Here is a 22,609-nt window from a genome sequence, read left to right as displayed (position 1 = left end):
ACAACTTCCACAGCTGCAGTGGGGCAAGGTCTGTGCAGAACTGTCCCTCTCTGCTGCACCTCACCCTTCTCTCAAGCTAAAACACGTGAGGAGCCCTCTACAAACATAATCAGTTTTGCAAGAGGTTAGACTCCTTTTCCTTCTCCAGGAATTCATATCTGCCCAAGGAAGAGGCTATAAAACTGTCATACAGCTTCAAGCCCAGCAAGGAGTGCAAAGGTGTGCCAAGGAGCTTCAGAAAAATCATCCAGCTTCCAGGAGAACAGGAAAAGCATAGAACCCTCTCCCAGAGCATCTGGGTTCTAAAATCTGCACAGAAAAATCATCTCAGTCTGCCTGTGGCAGAAGCTTGAGGATGCAACCAATAAGAAGTGCCCTGTGAGTAATGAGCTCTTCAATCCAAACCAAGTCACTGTGTATCTTTAGATAAGGTTTATCACTCTCATGGGAGAAAAGTTGTCCTTTTGTGTTACCTATTGGTTGACAACTCTGCCTTCAAGCAGCTTGCCAGCTCTGTGGCTCCCATCGCAATAATGCTACAAATAATTTAAGTGCTACCACTTTGGATCAAAATTTTAATGAGGCACTAAACCCACAAAGGGGGCTCTGTGTAACATAATTAAATAGAAAGGGCCTAAATAAACAGTACAACAAGTTACATTATAGTTGAAAACAGCTGGGAGGCAAAGAAAGGAGCATTGAAGATGTATGATGTAAAAAGGCATTTCACAGAATGCAAACACTAAAACTTTTCAACACGCACAAAGAGTAAAACACTACGAGCACATGACTTCCCTTTGATTTGGAAGAATCTGTGTGGGGCACAGGGCATTTGTTGGTTTTTTTTTTTTTTTTTTTCCTTCTGCTAGTCAGCACAATGAAATATTTCACATGGGAACCCAAACAGTGTCAAAAAGAGCCATTTGTGCTTCGGAAAGAAATAAATACTGCAGGAAACAGGTAAAGTCAGTAGGAACATCTGGTTCAGTCAGGCCATGGGATGTTGGGTGACGTCTCCAAAACGCTGGACAGTGCTGGGACTCCTTAGAAGAGTCTTGCAAACAATCAGCATTGTGACAAGTCTGTTTGGCTCAGGGCTGCAAGACACTTGCTTCATGCTCAAGCCAACTCCTCGAATCCACTGCAAGCAGTGACACTGAGGCTGAGCCAACCAGCTCAGCATCCAAAGCTCTGTCTGCAGCAGCTATTTACAATATCATGTTTGTTCTACCCTGTCAATATTTGATCCAAGAGCTGCAGAAGTCCTACAAACACAGGAAGGTTTCAATTTCACATTAAGGTAACACTGACAGTGGTGCTGCTGTATCGTGCCAGTCAGTGCACTGCTACTCCTTGAGAATGAAATTACTGGTAAACTTGGTTTTCATTTGATTTCCACCCAGTCCTCTCAGTAACTTTTCTCCAGAGCCACAGCTATTCATACAGTTCTGGGCTGGTGAAAGAAAAGTGTCTAAATTCATCTTGATTTATCATTGGAAGGATCCCTTCTTCAATGGGGGTCAGGATGGGCTCCTCTTTTATAAAATCTGGATCAAAGTTGCTCACGTCATCTTTGGATTTCTGTCAAATGGAAAACACAAAGGGAAGACACGTCAAAAGTGTGTATCATCTGCTTGATCCTTGCTCTGTATCTGAGTGCATTGAACCATCACTTCCATAACCCAGGCTGAGCTGACTGAGAGCTTTTTCAGGGCTTGGAGTAGGAGCAGCTACCCCCACAGAGCCCCTCACAGAGCAAAGCCTTTTCCAGCCTCTGAAGGTTCTGACAGGGAACCCCCTCTCAAATTTAACTGACAGCAACTCTGGGGACTTCCCTGGCCAGACATGGCAGGGCAGGGAACATAAATCAGTCCCTCTCCTCAAGTGGCAGCACAGCCCCCGTGCAGTTACCAGCTGTGTTCCCAACTGGCTGACTCCACACAGTCCCTCCTCATCTGCAGAGTGTCTCAGCTGGGTTTTGGGGAGGGGGTGGAGGGCACTCCTCTTAGTGCCAGCCATTAAACTCGCACAATACTGAATTATTGGGCCGTGGGAAGACAAATGGCTGGCCTCCAGGTGTTGGATTCCTTTCTGTGTGCCACAGAGTGGGGCTGTTTAGAATGCACACACACAAACTGTGTTCGTAGCAGATTTTCATGAGGTGTGTTTTTCCCGCACCCAGAGCAAGATATTTTATTGACATTGAGGTCAATAAAATTTATTGACATTGAAGTCTAACATTCCTAGATCCTGCCCAGCTTGTGGCAGACTGAGCAGGCTGCCTTAGCCTTTGATTCAGGCTAAGGGGCAACTGAAGATTCTGCTTTTGAGCTGTCACACCTCCCCAAGTACCTGATCCTGCACCCAGTGCTCAGGGAGCAGGACTGGGTGGACCACTGCCACTGAGAGCTCGCAGAGTGACCACAGCATGAGACAAGCCACCCCAGGCAAGGAAGCCACAGCAACAACCCCAGAAAGGCTGTCCATGAAGAGCAGTGCTCTTCTCTCACACAGCATCCTGAGGGCTGTGTGGCACCACTGTGTCCTGTGCAGCCTCTCTGCCATGTGAAGCACTCACTGACAGTGGCCTGAGCAGGGAGCACTGTGCTGGGTGCTGAACAGACACAGAGAGACAAGGGAGAGACAGCCCTGCTGTGGAGGGGTAGGTGGAGTGAACAGTATGAGGATTACTTACCCTGTTTTATCTTTGGGGCAAGCCAAAGGGTACTTTAGCACCTAACCTGCTGCAGCTGCTTTTACAAATCTGCATCTTTTCACTGAGCTGCCTTTGAAAATCCAGCATGGAAGGGAAAAGAGGTGGCTCACCAGGTGGCCAACCAGCAGCCAAGCCAGGGTCAGAGGCCTCACTTCCCTTCCTTCACCTCTTTCCTGTCTCATGGGAATAAATCTGCTTACAGAGGCAAAAAGAGGAAAAAATCCCGAGGGATCCCCTTGCCCCAGCCCTCCTCCCCACGTACGATGCGGGGCCTGAAGGGGGGCTCCATCTGCCGCCGGTTCAGCAGGTCCCAGTCCAGCTCCTTGAAGTAGGGGTGCCGCAGGATCGCGCTCTCGCCGCCCAGCCCGGGGCTGCCCAGCCGCATCGTGGGGTTCTTTGTCATGAACTGCAAAACAGAAAGGGCTGTTTGTTCCCTCCCATCCGGCACGGCCACGGGAGAGGGACCCATTAGCAGTCACACAAAAGCTTGTCCTCAGCTTTCCTGTTGAACCCAGCTGCTGGCCGGACTTCTCAAGTTCCTCGTAATGGAACTGCGTGCAAGGAACTTGACTCACTCCCCAGAGGAAGAAGCTGGGGTGTATTTCTCCATGGTCCTCTTGCTTTTGGTGAAATCCTTGATTATCACAGTAAGAAAAGAAAGTTGAATTGCATCATTTGCAATATTACAAATATTGCCCAGTGTGTTTGGTCATTATTTGTTCCTGTATTAATTTCTCAGGAGTACAAGCTTTCTCTCAAACGCTGCCCAGCAGCCAGCCAGGCTTTGGCCTGGAGTCAGTCCTGAGCTGTGCCTTTTTCCTAAACCTCTCCCTGCTGAAGCCCTGCCAGATGCCTACGCTTTCCTTCCTGTCATCTCAGGAAACAGAGGAAAACAGGCAAGGCTCTGGCTTTTAGAGCCCTCTGACCCTGAGCTGATGGGAGCAGACAGGTGACCGTCTCCTCTCACGCTGCTGAAACGCCAGTAAAGGATTTCATTTTGTAACATTTTTATTCTGCTGCCAGCAAAAAAGAAATCTCAAATCTCTGCCAAAGTGCCCTGACTTGCCAGGGAGCAATGAGGAAAGCCATACATCACACAGATGGTGTGAGAGGGCCCCGGTGGGTGCGCTTTAGGTCCTGATGAAAATGATGAAGTGTGAGTGCTGTGGATATTATTAAAGGGGAGGAGGAGAATCCTTTCCCCAGGAAGGAAAAGAGCTGGTTGGCTTGTTAATTTAGAATTACAGTTCTTGAAAATTCAGTCATAAACAATCTTTCCCCTTCCCCCAAGTATTTTCAATTCACTGGAGAAATCAGGTTATGTTTAAACTGGGAAAATAGCTGCTTTTATTTGCCTATTGAAACAGCAGCATAAAGCAAGCTGCACTCCGGTGGAGGTGTCCAGACGATTTCCTGGAAGATGAAAGAGCATTATGTTTAGCAAACAGCTGAACCAGCCAAAGCAGACAATCAGTCACTGTTTGGGAATGGCCAAGTCTGCTGCATCTCAGCAATGGGGGAATGAAAAGGGGAGGTGCGGCGAGAGACCAACTGCATTCTGACTGCAGGAGCCTTTCACAAGGTACAAACTCTCCTAGGACAAGTGGATAAAGGGTCTAGTCATTCCCCATCTAGAGAGAAGGTGGGGAGGAGAAAGATGACTGCCTGATTTATAGAATTCTCCCCATTTGAGGGGGGGCTACAGGGACGAAGCAGATGGGGCACCTTTAGCTGACACCTTGCAGCTCACCTTGCACCTTTGGCATCAGCACAAACCCCCCAGCTCTACCCTGACCCCCTGAACCCTCTGAGGTCATGTGCTGCCACAGGATAGTAGAACTGTTTTCCAGCATTCTACCCAAAACATCAGTAGAAAGAGCTGCCAGGTGCACCCAGATTTGTAGGAGGAGCCACAGGACAGGAATGAAGCCAAGGTGGCTGCTGCAGCTGGGCTCTTCCCATGTTCTTCTGGACTCTTCAGCCCCTGGTGATGCAGCATTTCCAGGGTCAGGCTCAAGGACAGGCAGAACTTCTGTATCTCCCTAACCCTTCCAGCCTGTTCTTCTCCCTTTCTACCAGCAGAACTTCAACACAATTTCTTTCTCAAGAGACTGCCCCAACATTTCTGTGGGATAGTGATATCCCCAGAAACAGCTTGGTTTCTAAACAAGAAATGGGTCAAGCCAAAATCTCTGAGAGACCTGGTTCAGACAAGCCTTTGCAAGCCTTGAACTAGGCTTCTTTGTTTTGCAAAACAGACCAGAAACCTCCTGGCAGCCCTGTCTTTCTCTAGAGATTCATTCTTTGTCCCCACAGATGGATATCTGCACCTCACTAGCTCTTATTTGCATTGCTGGAACACCTAGAAAGCTCAAATAAGACCAGAGCTTGCTGGTGCTGGGAGTTGTATAGACTGAAACATTCCAAAAAGACAAGAAAAAAATGGAGAAAAGATCTGGGAATACATCACATGTCTCCTGGCTCCTGCCCTACCGCCACCTCCATTACACCAGGAACTTTCTGTTAAATGTGGAAAGGGAAAAAATAATCATGAAAGTAAATAAACTCTGAAAAGGACTGGCAACAAACTTTGCTTGGGTTCCCATTCATGCCCAACCATATAAGACCAAAACCTGAACCCAACTGCCCATTTCCAGACCAGTTCAGAGTCCTGGGATATAAAAGTGTGTTTATATTCCTATTTGCTTGATGTATTCCATGTGATGCCAAAACTGCAACAAGCAAAGAAATCCAATGCAACAAGTGAAGAGCCAATATAAATTCATTCCTGGCTGCTTAAAACACCCTTTTTGTTAGGACAATGAGGATTAGGCAAAGGCCATCCCTTAAGATGGGCTGTTTTGAGGTCTGAGAAAGTAAAACAACATTCAAACCAAAACTGTTCAAATTCGAGTGGCCAGCTCCGGTTTGTCCATTGGACCCAGAGACTGGGAAACCTCAGCTGGGTAACTCCAGGCACCATCCACTCCACAAAGGAGGCAGGAGAAGAGTGAAGAATTCATCTACTGCTGGAGCACATTTCCCTGGTTGGCTCCTGAAACCGATGCCAGGTTTCCACAAGACCCCTCTGAATTATTCCTTGTCTCCAACAGGAATGAACTGACCTATGGTCAGTGCTGCTGCCTCTCTGGCTACGTAAAAAGAGGGCTGAGAAGCACAAGGGGCTGCAGTGACCCCAGAGTATCATGAACCACTCTGGAGAGGACTCTCTAAGCCTGTTTCCCAGGTGCTGGAAGCACCCAACACAGGCTAACAGAACCTTGGAAGTGAGTTATAGACCATGCACTCTACCAAGAGTGTGAACACAACAACGTGAAGAGGCTCCCCTTCCATGGCAGTCAAACACACTTGGTCTGCTTCAGCAAAAATGTGGCACAGGTTGCCCAGAGAATGCCTCATCCCTGGAAGAACTCAAGGTCAGGCTGGATGGGGCTCTGAGCAGCGTGGCACGTGAAACACAGCCCTGCAGTCTGGGCAGTGCAGCACCCTGCCAGGTTACCCAGCCTGGGGATGCACACACACCTCTGCACCCAGGGGTTGTGATGGAAAACCACAGGCTGGCCATGGCTGCCCCTCCCTCACATAAAATCTCCTGGTGGATTTTGGAGGTGCCAGATCCAACACAGTCTGGTGTTTCTCTGGGAAGTGGCTCCAGTCATTTTCTGGGCTGAAAAGCAGGAGTGCAAATGATGACTCCAACAGAGACACACTGATGTTCTGCACTGGAACAGCTGCCTGCTTTGATGTAAGAGGTATATAAAATGACAGAATGACATTTTTGAAGCCTGCTTGCACTAAAATGAATAACAAAGCCTCTCAAACATGATTTGAATTCACCAGGAATTATTACACTGACACAGAAATGATAAATTTTCAGTTTGTGTTGCCCAGTAGGCAGAAAAACCTGAAAGACTCCAATGACCTCTCAAAGGCTCCAAAACCCATGAATCCTGCTTCCTCCCTGCCTGAGGCTGCACTGACATTTCTCTGCTGCAGCAGGGCAGCATCTGGCAGACCATCTCGTGCTGCCTCTGCTGTCTGATGGCACTAACAGCAAAGCAAAGAGCTCAAGACTTCTGAAAAACTTAAATTACCAGCTCAGTCTCCATCTCTGAAATGAGTATCTGCAGCCCATGCCCCTGTCCTGACCACGTGAGAGGCTCTTGTGCAGCAGGAGGGGTGAAGTGCTGAGACTGCACAGTGTCCCCTACACACACAGGGGAAAGGTTTTCAGAAGTGTAGCTCCTCTTCCCCGTGATCCCCTTGGCTGCACTCAAAAACAGCTGGAAAATGTCTTACAAAGTGTTTGCTGTTCTGGCATTCCTGGGAAGGCCAGAGGTTGACACTTGCTTCACAGGTTTGATAACCCTCAATGTCCTTCCAAGGACAACCTTTCAGTGCAGGTGGTGAGAGATGTTCAACAGAAAGCTTTTTGTGGAAAGATGTCATCTCTTAATGCTTAATTATCTCTATTTTTCCACAATAACCATGAATGCAGCACAAACCTCAGCCTCTGGCAGGTGAAGAAACACAAAGAAAACAAAAAATTAACAGTAACAACAAGGCAAACCAGAGATGTTCCTGAGCAAAAAGAAACCCAAATCCAAGATGCCTCCCAGCAAAACCAATAACAACACTATCAAGCTCAAACCTGAACCAGGCTGTCAAGCCCTTGCTCTGTGACCACATCCAGCCATGGGAAATTACCCCATTCCCAGGGTAAGGAGCCCCTTGGGAGCATCCTCAGACTGGGATCCTTTGGGCTACACCAGTTTGCTGAGCAGCAAACTGGAGCAAAGCTCTCCCTGACCTCAGCTAACCCTCCTAGCAGCCTCACAGCCAAAACCAGCAGCTGGCATGAGCCAAAACCATGACTTCACGAGATCATTTGAAAACCTTTAGTGAGAGAAAATGCAGCAAGCCATGACAAGAAATTAAAATCTGGGGATTAGTCCACAGAGGGCCCGTGAAGTTACAAGGAAAAAATGCTGCTATAGCAGTGCCAACCATTGGGGAAAATCTGTGTCAGCCTTGGGAGCTCAGCCTGCAGCAGGAGAGGGGTCCTCCCCTTCACCCACGGCTCAGACCATGCTGGGAAGGGCTCCAGGACTCTTAGGACACTGGGCAAGGCAGTGGTGGACTCTTCCATTGTTGCTCACATGCAGTATTGCAACTTCTGTCTCAAGAGGCTGAGTCTGCAAATCAGTCTAACGGCCTGGGAGTCACTGCAGGGATGTTTGCACAAACCAGCCATTTCCTTGCATTAATTTCCTTGAATTACAAGTCTTCTTTCTCAATACTGGAATCCCTGATTTGTTTTATGTAGCTGATTATGTGTTATTTGCATCAGGACAATTAATTTCATGAGTAATATCACAGATTACGTGAGATTGCATCACGTTCTAGAAAAACATTAACAAGGCTCAATCCTATCACAGGAGTGCTGCACTTCAGGAAGAGAAATACAACTTTCTGCTCAGCCACTCTCTTCACACTCTCAGCCATCTGGACAAGAAAGAAATCATTCTCTCTTGTACTAAAGAACCTTTTAGACACACCAGTTTCTACCAGGTCTCTGGTGTATTTACCCTGTAAGAGAAATCCTGTGTCCCAGAAGTTCTTTCAAACACAAGCACACAGCAGAGAGGGAGGATATTCCCAAACATACAGGCAGGGAACAGAGGGAAATTCATCATTTTATTTTGCCTGTCACAGATAGGATGACAGTACCTCAGTATCACCTCTGCATCACACCCCGTGCCTCACAGGACCCCTACTCAAATTGTGGCACTGTAATAGTCAACTCAAACTGTTAAAGGATTGGAATATTTCCCTGGTCATGGTTTTAAAATTTGCCTGTTGGTGTTTCTCCCATGTTGGTACCAAAGTAAAGAGCAGCAGCAACAGCACAGGAGATTAATGCCCCACAGTCTTCCCCCCAGTAACGAGGGAGAACAGATCAGAGATACCCAAGGTGCTTCTCTTCATTAAGATTCATGAGCTAAACTAACAGGGCAGAAATTAACTGGAAAGGAAATAAGATTTCTCAAAGATCCATTTGATCTGAGACAAAAGGGAATCATTATATAAATAGAGCAATTACTCTAATTAAGGCTTCCCTACATGAATCTCTCAACTGAATGCTGAAAACAGTTTGGCTGCCTATTATGTAAGGCAAATAAACCCATGGTCTGGAGTGTCATTAGCCCTCAAATAAAGAGGAAGAAAGATGGTTCTGTGGTTCTGTCTGTTAATGCTTATATTATTTTTAATGACTGGAAGCCAAGAATCTTCCTTTTCTTTTCTTTTTTTTTTTTTCTTTTAATACAAAGCTGCTCATTTCGAGCCGGAATTGTCTTTCGCTCTCTTGGGCAAAGCTCCCATCAGCCTCCATCCCAGTCCTGCCAGGTGAATCTCACAAATGTGCCTTATTTCCCCAGGCAAGAGCAAGCCAGGCCTTGGACACACAAGTGGGTTACAAGAGCTGAGGGAAGAAGCACAGCCCAGTTTCACTAAAAGGTGTGGCCAGAGAGCTGCCTCATGGAAGTCCTTGTACTTAGGGCAGCTCAGCCAGTGCCTGGTTGTGGCTGTGAGCCAGGCACTTGGAAGCTGGACTCTTCCTGACCTTCCCTGAGTACTGCTGAGAGCAGGCCTGGAGTCACCGTGGCGCTCTCAAATGCCACCTCTGTCTCATCTGGGGATTTGTCCTGACTGCAGACATCAGAGGCCACGTGGTGTTTCTGCTCCTCTCCTGCACACAGAAGGATCAATTGCTGGAAGCCCTGATCGCTACCAGTGCAATTCGTGGTGGTGCTGAGGCAGGATGTGACCCCAAGGGTGTGGGTACCCCCACACTGCAGTCCTGGCTACACAAAACTGGGAGCAGGTGAAATCCTTCAGTGCAGAGAAGGCCCAGCCAGCACAGTGCCAGGGTTCAGAAGTACAAGGCTGCCCCGAAAGCATTTTAAGGAGAGGGGGGAGGAAGAGACAGAGTGTGAAATATCTGTTATCTCCTTTTCCAGATAAAAAGGGGAAGGGAGGTAAAAATAAGTCTTCAGCTCAGCTCCCTAAAAGCCAGAAGAATGTAACAATAAGCATGACAGAAGTCACATGTCCAATGTGCTAGCCCCAGGCAAGAAGGACAAAATGTCAGTGCAGTGGGTATTAAGCAGATAAATTTGATCTCACTTTCCTCTGGTGCAGAAATGGCTGCTCGATGCTGCCCAGACAGAGCTCAAGGGAACAAGAAGGACTCACTGGATTGCAAACAGTGCTGAGCAAGAGAACAGCAAAATAAACCAAGGTGGACTGACTAGCAAAATAAACCCAGGTGGACCGAGCAACTCCCATGTGGGACAGACACATCTGGCACCAGATCTCCCAGTGGTGTAAACTGATGAGACTTTGCTGACTACCACAATGAAATGTTGTCTGAATAGCTACAAACTTCCTCCTCACTGTGCTAAAATCTACCTGTTTCCTTGCCTCTCCCCTCTCATCAACAACAAACTCATCAACACAAAAGTAGAATAAAAAGGCCACAAGTATCAAGTGCATTGGCCCCTGAGGATAACTACTGATTTTTGAAGCTTCTGCTTTTGATACTTCTGTAATAAGTAATAATAAGTAGACACTAACTTCAGTCATTGACTATGTGGAATATTTGACAAATGTTTTAGTGAGTGTTCTGTGCTTTCAGAAGTGAGGAGTCACCCCCCACAGGGGTCACCAGCTGCAGAGGCTGCTCCGACAACATCAAAATCCTGCTGCTGGTTTTCAATTACCACAGTCAGGCTACAGGTACAGCTTGGGGATATGCAGGTCCATTACTAAATCAATACATCAATCAGAGTAGCACAAACACGAAGGCAAAATGAGCATCACACTTATTAACAGACAGGGAGCATGATCCCACTCTCATTTTAAGCAGAAATAAAATCCTCCTTGGGTTGCAGGGGAAAACAATTAATCCTTTTCTGATAGTCCTGTCAAGAGGAACTGGGAATCTGTTACACAACCCTGGGTGGTCTATTTACATAGGGTCAAGTACAAAGGGGACTAAAGTGCCCTGAACAAACCTGTAAAGTCCAATAAAGAAAAAAAATACTTCAAAGAAGCTTTTTTTTTGTAGTCCTGGTTATATTTCAATTCTTTTAATTTTAAAGTTCCCGAGGAGACACAGCATGTCATAAAGTTCAAAGCTGGAGGGATGAGTAAGACCTAAAGCCCTGGACAGTTCAGTCAGTCAGAGTTTTGGTACCTCTATCACAGTGTGAAGACCTCCCAGTTAGATGGACTGGCCCCTTCTGCCAGGGGCTGCACAGCCAGAGCTGGCCCCATCCCAGCAATCATTCCCAACCCCAGGCTGGACCCAGGTTCTCAAAGGAATCCTTAGGATTTGCCCCAAGACTGGATTTTAATGGACTTCACCAAACCCCTTTTATGGGTCTTCGGTATCAGTTTAGATATGGCAGAGCTGAGGAAGGAGCCTGGGCCACAGGTCTTAGGCTCAGACATGGGAATTGCTCCTTCCTGAGCACCAGGGACTAAGGAGGAAAAAAAGATGGGGAAGACAATGTTGGCACTATGAATACACCTTCACCTTCCCCCATCCCTGGCAGGAAAGAGGAGGATGAGTCACATTTGATGTTACAATAGGCTGCTTCAGGAGCTTTTTCTGAAGTAAATCTGAGCTTGCACGCTGCTGACTTAAACAAGAAGCTAATTTCAGCCTGTTGGAAAGGGAATGGTAAAAGACCTAATGACTACTTCAAGATTAATTTGGCCTTGGCAAGCTCTATACAGATATCTGTAGTTTTCTTTCAGAGTGAATTATTCAGAAGCATGGGACTATCACTGTGGGGAAGAGAAGTGCTTCAGAAAAAGGTGTGATCAATCAACAGAAGAGATTAAAATCACTGGGGAAAACTGTTTGCTGTTTAAGAATTAGGAGGGAAAGAGTAAGAGACAGCAGGTTACAGATATGGATGTAGAAGCTCAGGCAAAAGAGGTAAGAAGGCAACCTGTGGTGGGGCACAGCCCTGTCACCTCACCACGGTGTGTTAATAGCAGAAATGGTCTAGGCAAGAGGTCATTTAAAACTGCAGAGTTCCTCCCCAGCTGGGAAACAACAGGCTCCAGAGCCCTGCTTTTGCAGCAGTGGTTGTGGAGCCAACCAGGAAATGCAAGATGAAAGCATTTCTGAAAAACAAAATAAAGGAAAAATGTGTACACAGATCCAGCACGGAGCTTCACAGAGAGATTTCAATATCAGCCTCATGCTGAAAGCCAAAGCTTAATCAAATTGTGCAAGAGAATTTACGGAGACTGCCAACTCTGAAGAGATGCCAAGGAGAATAATTTATTGGCATTTGAAGGCACTTTTAATATCTATCTGCCTTTGTTAGCAGGCTCCTCAGCTCTGAGGATAAAGCAATGAGCTCATCCAGCTCCCTCTTTGATTTCAAAGAGGTCCACCATCGTGCTGTTCCTTTTCCTTTTGAACTTTGCCTAAAAAATACATCTGGTTCATTCAGAAACAAGTTCATTCTGTCTATTCCAGCACTGAATGTGAAACAGATTATCTGCCTTTCTCTGTCACTTGGAAAGGAAGAACCTGGCTCAGATCTGCAGGACACAAATGCAAAGGGGAGACACAACTTGAGCAGTGACACAAAGGCACCATCAGCATCTGGCTGCCTCTTTTCACTCCTAGGAGGTGTTCAGGAGAGGCCTGGGGAGCACAAACACCGGGGTTTGGTCGAGTTTACACAGGGGCCAAAGTGACTGCCCAGGACTTAGGGAAAAGGTGAGGCATGAAGGCAGCAGAAAGCACAGATGTTACAATGAGTGATGTGCTGAGGGAGGAGGCAGACACCCCTGTGACATCTGAGCTGGTGACAGCTACTTCTGACCTCCTCCTATCCAGAGGTGCTTGACCCCAAAAAACTGCAGAATATGAACAGAATAAACTTCTCCAAAGTCCAGAGGACCTCACCCTCCTGCTGATGTCAGGGGCGAGCAGCTGCAGCAAGTAGGCAGCTGGGATCATCCACACCTCTCCTGAATTCAGACATCCTCGTCAGCAGTTTGGAAACAGACCTTTCCCCTCCACTCCTCTGTCACAGCAGACTGTTTGTTTTGATTACATTAAAAAATCTGCCTTTAAGTCTTTCTGCTGTAAGAGCTCCACCCCTTTGCCTCCTCTCCTCATCAAGGCATTTCCAATTTGCCCACAGTGGTGGGGCCAGTCTGGTTCAGCACAGAGCATTCACCATCCACAAAGCCCTTCTGAAAACAAGGGGTCCTCACTGAAGGCTTGGGCACTCAGGGTGGCACCCTTAGGGCGGGCAGCTTACTTTGCTTTCTCTCTCTTAGCAGGCCCTGGATGAAGTGTTCCAGGGAATTTTCTTTTTTATTTGTATGTGGACACTTCCAGTATTAGAAGGGAGCTTATAAAAAAGAGGGAGAAGGACTTTTTACACAGGCAGATAGGGACAAGGGGAACAGTTTTAAACTGAGAGAAGAGATATAGATTAGATATAAGGAAGAAATTCTTGGCCATGGAGTGGTGAGGCACTGGCACAGGCTGCCCAGAGAAGCTGTCAATTATCCCTGGAAGTGTTCAAGGCCAGGTTGGGTGGGGCTTGGAGCAACTTGGTCAGGTAGAAGGTGTCCCTGCTCATGGCAGGGGGTTGAAACTAGATGGTGTTTAAAGTCCCTTCCAACCCAAACCATTCTGTGATCTCGCCACTCTTTTCTTCTCAGGTAAGTGCCTGCACAGCCTGAATCTCCAGGGGCTCTGCTGGAGCTGTTATTCTGCATCCAGCCAAACTGGACTGCCCTGTGCACTGGCCATGTGGGACACAAGGAGCTCCTCAGTATTTCTTTGGAATGACAACTTGTACTCCCCAGGGAGTCCTGGATTCAACGCATACACACAAACATAGCAATAAAATTTATCTCACTTTATCATCACTTAGGATTCCTGAAAAATGATGGGAAACACTGTTCCTTTTCATGACAAGGAGGGACAGAGGAAGGTACCCTTCAAATACAGTTTTTCCTCACCTAGTGTCAGCTGCAGATTTAGGGAAGAAGAAAATCATACACATATACGCACTTTCCTAACTTCCACCAAACTTATTTCTATGTATGCACATGGGTACACGTAGGAAATCCCAACTCCCTCACCTTGTGGTCTGACAGCCAGAAACAAGTCCATAAAACATAGGTTGTCAGAGCAGGACCCTGCTCCTGTTGACCCACAAAGCACCATTACTGCTGCAGCTGAGTCTGCAGCACCACTCCCAGACAGGACAGCCTCCTGGAGTTAACCTGACAGTGCAAAGGGGATTTTACACAATTCTGCAAGAACAAAGTCTCAGTGGTGTCTGGAGGTGGGAAAGGAACTCAGTGACACAAAGCAGGAAAGAGTTCACTCAACCACACCATTTGCCTTTTGAGTCACTTCCAGGCTCTTGTTCTCTAGAAACACAGCTCGAGTTTTACTTTTGCATCCTTGGCACTGTAGTGCTGATGCAATTTTTCTCATGCTTGCCCTCAGCCAATCTCCCTCACTTTCCCACCCCTCTCACTCTTCACACCAATCCAGGGGCATTTGGGCACCCTGGTGCCATTCCACCTGCACTGAGAGAGAGCACGGGCTGCTAAAAACACAGCCAATTTCCTCTGCACCTTCTTCTTTTCTTGTCTGGTGTTTATTTCTCACACAAAACCCACTTGGAGGTGGATATAACCACTTCTGCCCACTCTCTTAACTCCAGTAGGGTTTTTCTCAGAATGCACGTCTTTAACCAGCTGGAGGAAGAACAGGCTTTAGTCTCATTTGTGTCCCCAAAACATAAAGCTACAGGCAAGGCTGCCTAAGCCTCACTTTTGGAAGGAGCATTTCAGCTAGGCCAGAAGTATTTCAGAGCTCTCATTAGGACTGGGGGTTAGCATAAAAATGCCAAGAGACATCCTTGGCTTTAGCAAACTCAGCTGTGACAGGAGTTTGGAAACCCAGGGTGTAGAAGGCAAAGCAGTACTAACACTTCCCTAGGGAGATGCTGCTTTCCAGCCCCTGCTGTTACCAGGCTCTGAGGGTGAAAATATCTAAGCTGCACTTGTTCATCCAAATTTCCAAGCCTTTGGGCCAAGCATTGCTACTTGAGATCACCAATCCATGGAGGGACTCAATAGGCTTAGCCCTTCTCTCCTCATCTGAAACCAAGCTCAGAAAGGAAAATCCCTGCAGCTTTCCCAGGGAATTTGCTTCCCATTACGCCATCGACTTCTGAGACCTGATTTTCAGTGTGTGCCTGCATTCTCCCCTCAAACTAAGCTGCCTGTGAGCCAGGCAGGGTGGCTGAATTGCATTTGAGAAAGGCATGCATGAAGTGAGTGAAACACGCTGCCAAAAACCCACCCCGCTTATGGGAAGCAAGAGGATTGTATTTCATTTTGCAGTTCACTCAGCTCAATCCCAAAGCTTCATGCTGCCTGGAAAGCTCTCCTCTGTGCTCCAGCACTTTTTGGTGGTGACAATTAACAAATTCAGAATATTGATATGCTGTAACAAAGTAATCTCTAGCTGCACTCTCCCCGTAAGAGATTTGCTGCAGCAGTCTCTGCGCACTCACACAGTTTCTCCCTCACAGTTTCTCCATGATCAGACCCTGGTTACTGCTTTGTCAGTTGATGGCAAAGTATTTTAAATAATTTATTTGACACACACACAAACACAATAGCTCCTTGTAACTGCCATGAACTCCTTGCAATTGCATTCAGGTAGGGCAATGGAGAAATTAGGAATTAAAATCAAAGCAAAACTTATGTCTAGAATAAGCTGAAGTGGTCTGAATCCATTCAGCAGCAATCCTCCTGTCCTGCACTTTTATTACTCCTACAAGCAAATCCATGCCCAGTTTGACTTGCTCACACAAGCAGAGGAGAGCTCAGTTTGAGTCCTCTCCTCCTGGCTTCAAGCATCAGTACCTGAATTCCCCAGTGACACATTCTGACACAGCAGAGTACACAAGTGAGATGTTCAACTTTCCTCCTCTGGGAATACTGACTCTATCAAACCTTGCTGATTTACCTCTGTCCTACTCCCTTCCCCAGCACTCCAGGGGAAATTTCAAGGACAAAAAAGAAAAAAAAAATCATTAGAAAGGGAAACAGATAAAAACCTTTTTTTCTGGAGCACAAATATTTCCTATTTCAATTCTATACAAAGTCGGAGGGCACTGAAGTCAGTTTTGTTTTCCTTGGTACCGGTGTTCACAAACCCTCCAGGAACACCCAGTGACGTAAATGAGGTCTTAAGAACATAGTTTTGTTATGATCAAGAAACTGCAAAGATGAACAGGGTGCAATCTTCAGAAACCATGTGGTTTCTGATGGGGGGAAATTGGTGAAATGCAATTACGCAAAATGAAAGCCAAACAAGGCAAAGAGCATCTGTGAAATGACTAATAAAAGTCACTATCCTCGTTTAAAATGAAGCTCTTCACAAAGGCAAATGAATCCAGTGCTTTCTAAACCTAGATATATCTATTTGTAGAGCATCACTAAGCACCTGTACCAAAGTACACCTAAGAATTTGATTTTCATTTCAGAGCTTTGTACCATTCAAACTCGGTGAATTCTCACTAGTCCTGTTCAAGGTTAGAGACCAGAACTTGCAGTGAGGGGATAATCCAGTTACTAAGGCTACTAAGGCCTTAGCCTGCAATACAAGAGAATCCAGATTTAATTCCCTGATCTTCCACGGGCTTCCCATGCCATGTAATTACTTACAATCATTTATGTCACTGAAGTAGTTGGATGCTGATTTTCCAGAGCTTTTAGCATCATGGCTAGAAAGCACCGTCACAGCTCCAAATAGAGAGCTCAAGTGCATGTTTTGTTGGAGAAAAAAACAAAACAGTAATTAGAAGATGCTCATTTAGTCATAATGCTGCATCTAAGAGAAATATTAGCATCAAAAGTGTGTATAAAAGAAAATCTACATATTTAGCATCTAGAAAATTTACTTTCTCAAAAAAAAAAAAAAAACAGGTTTACCACTCTGTGTTATACTAACACCTAAAAATACTGACCAAACAATATCAAAAATATAATGAAAAATGTAATACCTCAGCAGTGATAACATTTGTTATCATTCAAAAGAAATCAAAGTGTCTGTGTGTGTGGCTTCCATTTTAATCTAGAGCCCCAGAAAATCTCTTGACAGGATGTTTCCTTCCCATTAAAGCCATCATGCTCTGATGCTTCTTTAGAACTCAGTGTAAGAAGGAAAGGAGGAAAGGAGGAGCTCTTCCAGTGAACAGCTCTTGGCACAAAAGCAGCTACTGTGAAGCTGCAGAAATTCAGCCTGTAGGCAGCTATCACCAGTGCTGTGAAGTGAGATGCAACAATCACCTCCAGGCAGCAGAAACACTGAGGAGCTGAAGGTCCAGTGAACATCTCACTTGTCAATTCCCAAATCCCAAATCCAAACTGTCAAATCCCAAGAGTTTTGGTGAATGCCTCAAAATCCAGCCTTTTTCCCCAGAGCAGACACAGTGTAGTGCTCTTGAGCAGTGCATGTGCATTTCAGAGAGGCAGCTGTGATTTCATTTGTTTGTCACCAGCAACAAATAATACAGCAGACAAGCATAATACAACATACAAGTGTTTCAGGCAAGGAACCAGCAGTTACTGAGCTGACTGGTTTTGGAGATGCTCAATGCTTTCTATTTAAATTCTCAGCTCCCTGCTCAATTCTGGCCTTCTTCTTCCAGTGCCCCTCATCAAGTTCCTTGTCTATTAATCACAGAAGGGACCTTAAGCTCTTAAAATCTGAGCTGTGAATACAAACTAGAGCAGCCTGGGGTGACTGCAGCTTGCATTGGCTGTTTCTGGCAGGCCATATCAGCATGAGGAAAACACTCATTTCATCAAGAAGCTAAAACACAAATCATATTTTATTACACCCTGAGATTCCTGTTATGACAAGCATCTACACGACCACATTTTGCCTCCATCTCATAATTATGCAATATACCTGCAACAAATCCACTCCTCTAGGACTTGTCACTGCAGAAGAGGAATTGGTACTTAAGAGGTACTTAAAGTCCCAGTTCAACCACATAAACACTGCTCCAGAAGCTGCAGTGAGTCTGAAGTTCATGTTTATATTTAAAATATGTAGCAAGTTATTTACAAAACCCAAGAGGGCCTCCAGCATCACAAACAATCACTTCTGAACACAACCTGTGATTTCAAAGCTCCTCTTACTCCTCCAGGAGTGGATTTTATTGTCAGTTGACGTCGGTAAAATTTATCAGATGTATTTTCAGCTATAGGAAGCAGTTGCTTGACTCACAACAGAAACCCTTCAGCAGAAAATTTCCACATTTTCGCAACTAAAAACTCTCCTCTTTCCCTCAAATGGTCCCATCACTGACTACCCCATTTCTCTGGGCCAGTGCTCCATGAGTTTCTATAAATTACTACCTTATTCAATGATTTCTTAGATCCTCTATTACCATAATATTTACTGGTATCCACTCTTAAATGCATCTTTGTCCACAGTGCTTTATCAAGAGAAGGGAATACTCTGATCCTTCTCTTTCCAAAAGGTTCTTAGAGATATTTGGTGATGTGATGAGGGCCAGGAAGAAGTCAGTAGCAGAACTGTCAAGTTAGGTCTCCCAGTTCATAGTTTAACACTCTTGTCATAAATCACCTTTTGATTCCTTACAGGCAGGCAGTTCCAGTACATTAGGCTCACACAGAGCCCAAAATCTTCAAAGCTTAGTTCCCATGTCATAGGCAAAGATGTGAGGCATGTGGATAAAGAACTCATGGAAAAAGTTGGGAATACAGGACAGAGTGTTGCCAGCAACAGCTCTCCTCAAACTTTTTGCTGTTTCTTTTCCTCCCAAACACACAAAAAACAAACCCCTGTCTTTGCATGCAGATAGGCAGCAACCCTGGGGGACGTTGGCATTACCAGAGGATTATCAGGAAGCCTTCACTTCTTGGCCATATGGCTGCTACTGATTAAACCCTGTGTTTGCCTGCTGCTTCTGTTCTGGGAGATGACCACACACTGTCAATCATTAAGCAAGCAGGGGAATGCCCAGACACACAGACAGGTTCACACTCCACTTGCCAAATTGGCTACTAAACCATATAACTATGCAAACACACCTAAGTGTGGCAGGATGTTCTTTCTGTTTACCCTTCAATCCGAGATAAGAAGAGGGTCAGGGTCAGACTCTCACGCGATTTCAACGTGCCAATACCCTGGCCCTGCTCTCTTTTGCTGGAATTAGGCTGGAGAAAGCTAGGACAGAGAGCAAACAGCCAAAGGAACTCACTGCTTTGAGGATTGCCACTGCATCCTGCTGGAGCCACGTCGGGTAGACGACTTCATCATTCAGAATGGCCTCGAAGAGGTCGTCCTCGTTCTCGGCCTCAAAGGGCGCGTGGCCACACAACATCTCGTAGAGCAGCACTCCCATGGCCCACCAGTCCACATCAGGGCCATACAGCATCTCCTGCAGGATCTGCAGCACAGGGAGGAAAGAAACACCTGAAGCTTCATATAGGAGCAGGGGAGGAAAGAAGGATTTGGAAATGGTAACACAGAAGTTCTCGCTAACAGCACTCTCTGTTTGGTTGTCCAGGAACATGAGGTGATCTCACTCTGGGAACCCCCAGATCAGCACAAAGGTACATCAGGTGCTTTAAGCAAGGGCTGAATTAGCTTGGCTGGGTCACCTGGGAAGAAAGGCCTTAGAACAATGCTGGGGCTGAGCTGGAGGAGAAGGGGCACTCCAGCAAAACTGGCTGAGCTCAGAAGCAGCTGAGCAGCCACGTGTGTGAGCTGACATCGCCTCCTCCTTACCCTTTCTTGGGAAGAAAACACCTACCTGGCTCCTACAGCAAGGCTTTCAGCTGGACAGGGGAAGCAGTGTCAGTGTGGGAGAATGGTGCAAACATCAACCACAGGCAAATTCAATTGTGTTGAAGGATGTGAAACCTTGTCGGAACATCTGGCAGCATCTGGAGGCAGCTGTTCCTTAAAGAGGTGTTTATTAATTTTGTAGTGAGACTGGGGAATGACAGGGAGTGTGAGGAGGTAGAAAAAGGAACTGTGTAACGAAGGAGAATTCGATCTCCTTTCAAATCAAGCTGGGACAGCATCTGTATGTGCCTCTCAAGATTTTTGCAGCTCTATTTCGATTTTTCACCTCACATTTTCTAGAGAAAAATATAGGCTTATTTTGGTGTATACAGCAGCCTGAAGATTTACTCATGCTTTACTTCACAAGGGGCTGATAATACATCTAAGGAGGAAACCTTGAGCTCAGCAATCAAATGAGGCAAAGCCAAAGACACTGGCAGTTCCAAAAGCTAACTTACACTTTTCACATGGTGGCCATTTTCCTGACCAAAGAAAGGTTTCCTCACCTCTGGAGCGATGTAGTCTGGCGTGCCACAGAAGGTGGCTGTGGTGATGCCATCGTGAATGCCCTCTTTGCACATTCCAAAGTCTGCCAGCTTGCAGTGCCCCTCGTAGTCCAGCAGCACGTTGTCCAGCTTCAAGTCCCTGAAATGAGAATCATTCAGAGTCACTGCGTGCTTGGAGCAGCCCCACACAGATGCAGGCACCATCCCAGGCCTCCAAAGCTCAACCTGCAACCTGGACAAACCTCATCTTCACAAAAAATATAACAAAAGTCATGCAGGAGAGGTTTTCTTTTGCTTCATCTCTTACAAAAGGGAAGCAGGAAGAAGCATCATTCTTCCACTGCCATTTAATGCTGCATGAGTTTGCCCACATGGGTTTCCAAACACACCACAAACCTGGCTGGCAGGGCTCCTGCTCGTTTAGCTCTGGGACTCACTGGAGCAGAGGTTGCCAGAGCTGTCAGATTGTGTAAGGATGTTATGATGCAGCAAAATGCTGCACACAGGCTGCACTCTGATTCAGCCAAGCTGCACTGGAGCAGCCACTGGAGCTGGGGAGCACAGCAAGGCCTCTGCAGAGGGTAAGCACCTTCCCTGCTCTCCTGAGGTCTTGGGGCTTCAGTCCCAGATCTCCTTGTTATCAGCCTGACTGATAAACCCCATCTGGAGCATCATCCAAGCTGAGAAGAGAAGAAACTCCCTACTGACATCACACCACATGGGCAGGGGGAATCTTTGGGCAGCACAGGATGTCTCCATCATAAGGCAAACTCTTATAGTCCTCCCAGCTGTATCAATTCCAGCAGTGCACTAATATAAGCAGTGAGCATCCCCCATAGCCCTCACTGGAGTGAGGACCTCCTTGTCACTGTCACAAGAGACCTGCAGCCCAACAAGCTGCAGGGGGACGCTTTTTCCAATACGTCACCTCTAACAGCCTGGGAACTCCTCAAGGAAAGCAGAGCTGCCAAAATGACAGAGCCCTAACAAAGCTTATCAGCTTGCCTGACCTTGAGATTGCCCATGGGAATAGCCTGCAGCCAGAAGCACTGTCAGGAACACCACAGGTCATCTGCAGACTTAGGCAATGCCTGCCTAAAAATAGTGCAGCTCGTAGCACCTCTGCTTTGCAGTTGCCAGACAAGCTCCAGGCACCACTGCAGATGCAGGAGAGGAGCTCTGATGGGAGCTCTGTGCAGCACAAACAGCTCACAGCTCAGTTTTTGAACTGTGTCAGGTGTTGGCCCAAGAGCTGCCCAGAGCCATCACAGCAGCACCGTGACGGGGTGGCTTGACAAAGCCATCTTTAAAGTCATTCTGATGCCCACATCAGGATCAAAAAACAAAATACATCCTAGGGTCTCAGAACTCCTTCATGTGAGATTCTTATCCACTTTGCCCTTTGGTTGGATATCTCCTTCCCTAGGAAGGGAGAGCAGTAGGGAGGGTGGTAACATAGGTGGTGACATCTCCACATGAATATAAAAGCCTATGGTTGAGCTGAAATCTGAATCCAGCTTGATCCTGTTCATCCTCTATCTATGATCCTAAAGTGAGCATCAGGGGGTTGATGGCTGTGTTGTGCATTGGCATTTCCACAGGACTCCAGACCGCCCTCCCGCAGGGCTACACTGCGGCACTGGAAAGATCAAGGACACATTGTGTAAGACAACCAGAGCCACATCCTCTCCTAAAGAGATAAGGAAAAGTATTCTTAGCCTCTTTTGAATGGATGGGAAAGCACAGGATAGAAGTTAAGAAATTTGCCCATGTCCTCCAGAGACAAGGCTGAACAACAGCTTCCTGAATTCCAGCTCGGATCTTAAATCACAAGATCACACATCCTCTCTCTTCAACTTTAAGATGGCTTGGCTACACGAGCCAGCAAAAAGCCTTTCTGCAACACTGCTGCCCTTCCCAGCAGGCCCACGAGCTGCCCAGTGGCCAGTGAAATTTGGATGCCAAGGGCAGTGCCCATGCCTGTTTCATGCCGCAGTGTTTGCTCTGGGTGGAATGCTCAGCAGGAGACACTTATTTTTTCCCTTCTGAGAATCACAAATGATGGCTGAGGCATGTGGGCAAAGGCTTGTCCTGGAAAGGCTTTAGGCAAGCACAGGGAGAGGTTTGTGCATGGTTGCCCAGAACAGCCCATCTTCAGCAGTAGTTTACAGCCAAAGCTCCTGTTGCTCTTCCCTGTGGTTCCTGGCAGGGCAAGGAAGCCCTCCAAGCATGAAGGCAGGCCTTGTTTTCAGGAATCTGCCACAATGTGGCTGAAATGCACAGTTTATTCTTGGCTTGGGTTTAAATGCAGCACACACCTTCTCGGTCCTGGGCAGTGCTGGCTGTTGCGGTGTGCCCCTAAAGATACAGCTGGAAGGGGAATTTTGGTGAACTTGCTTGGAG

General features: G+C 46.6%; 1 protein-coding gene across 1 annotated transcript in view; it reads right to left on the bottom strand.

Annotated features, from left to right (window-relative positions):
• Nucleotides 1-561: 561 nt before the first annotated feature.
• PRKCH (protein kinase C eta) overlaps nucleotides 562-22,609 on the bottom strand; it is a 113,245-nt gene continuing 91,197 nt past the window's right edge. The window contains exons 11-14 of the mRNA XM_053946327.1: nucleotides 20,207-20,345; nucleotides 19,111-19,299; nucleotides 2,979-3,122; nucleotides 562-1,581 (exon numbers count right to left, since the gene is read on the bottom strand). Of these exons, the coding sequence (XP_053802302.1) occupies nucleotides 1,435-1,581; nucleotides 2,979-3,122; nucleotides 19,111-19,299; nucleotides 20,207-20,345 (619 nt within the window). The 3' untranslated portion in view covers nucleotides 562-1,434. The remainder of the gene's footprint in view (nucleotides 1,582-2,978; nucleotides 3,123-19,110; nucleotides 19,300-20,206; nucleotides 20,346-22,609) is intronic.

Source organism: Vidua chalybeata, chromosome 6 (assembly GCF_026979565.1).
Source record: "Vidua chalybeata isolate OUT-0048 chromosome 6, bVidCha1 merged haplotype, whole genome shotgun sequence".
Lineage (NCBI taxonomy): Eukaryota > Metazoa > Chordata > Aves > Passeriformes > Viduidae > Vidua > Vidua chalybeata.
Note: the sequence above shows the minus strand (reverse complement) of the source record. Positions and strands in the feature narration are given on the sequence as shown.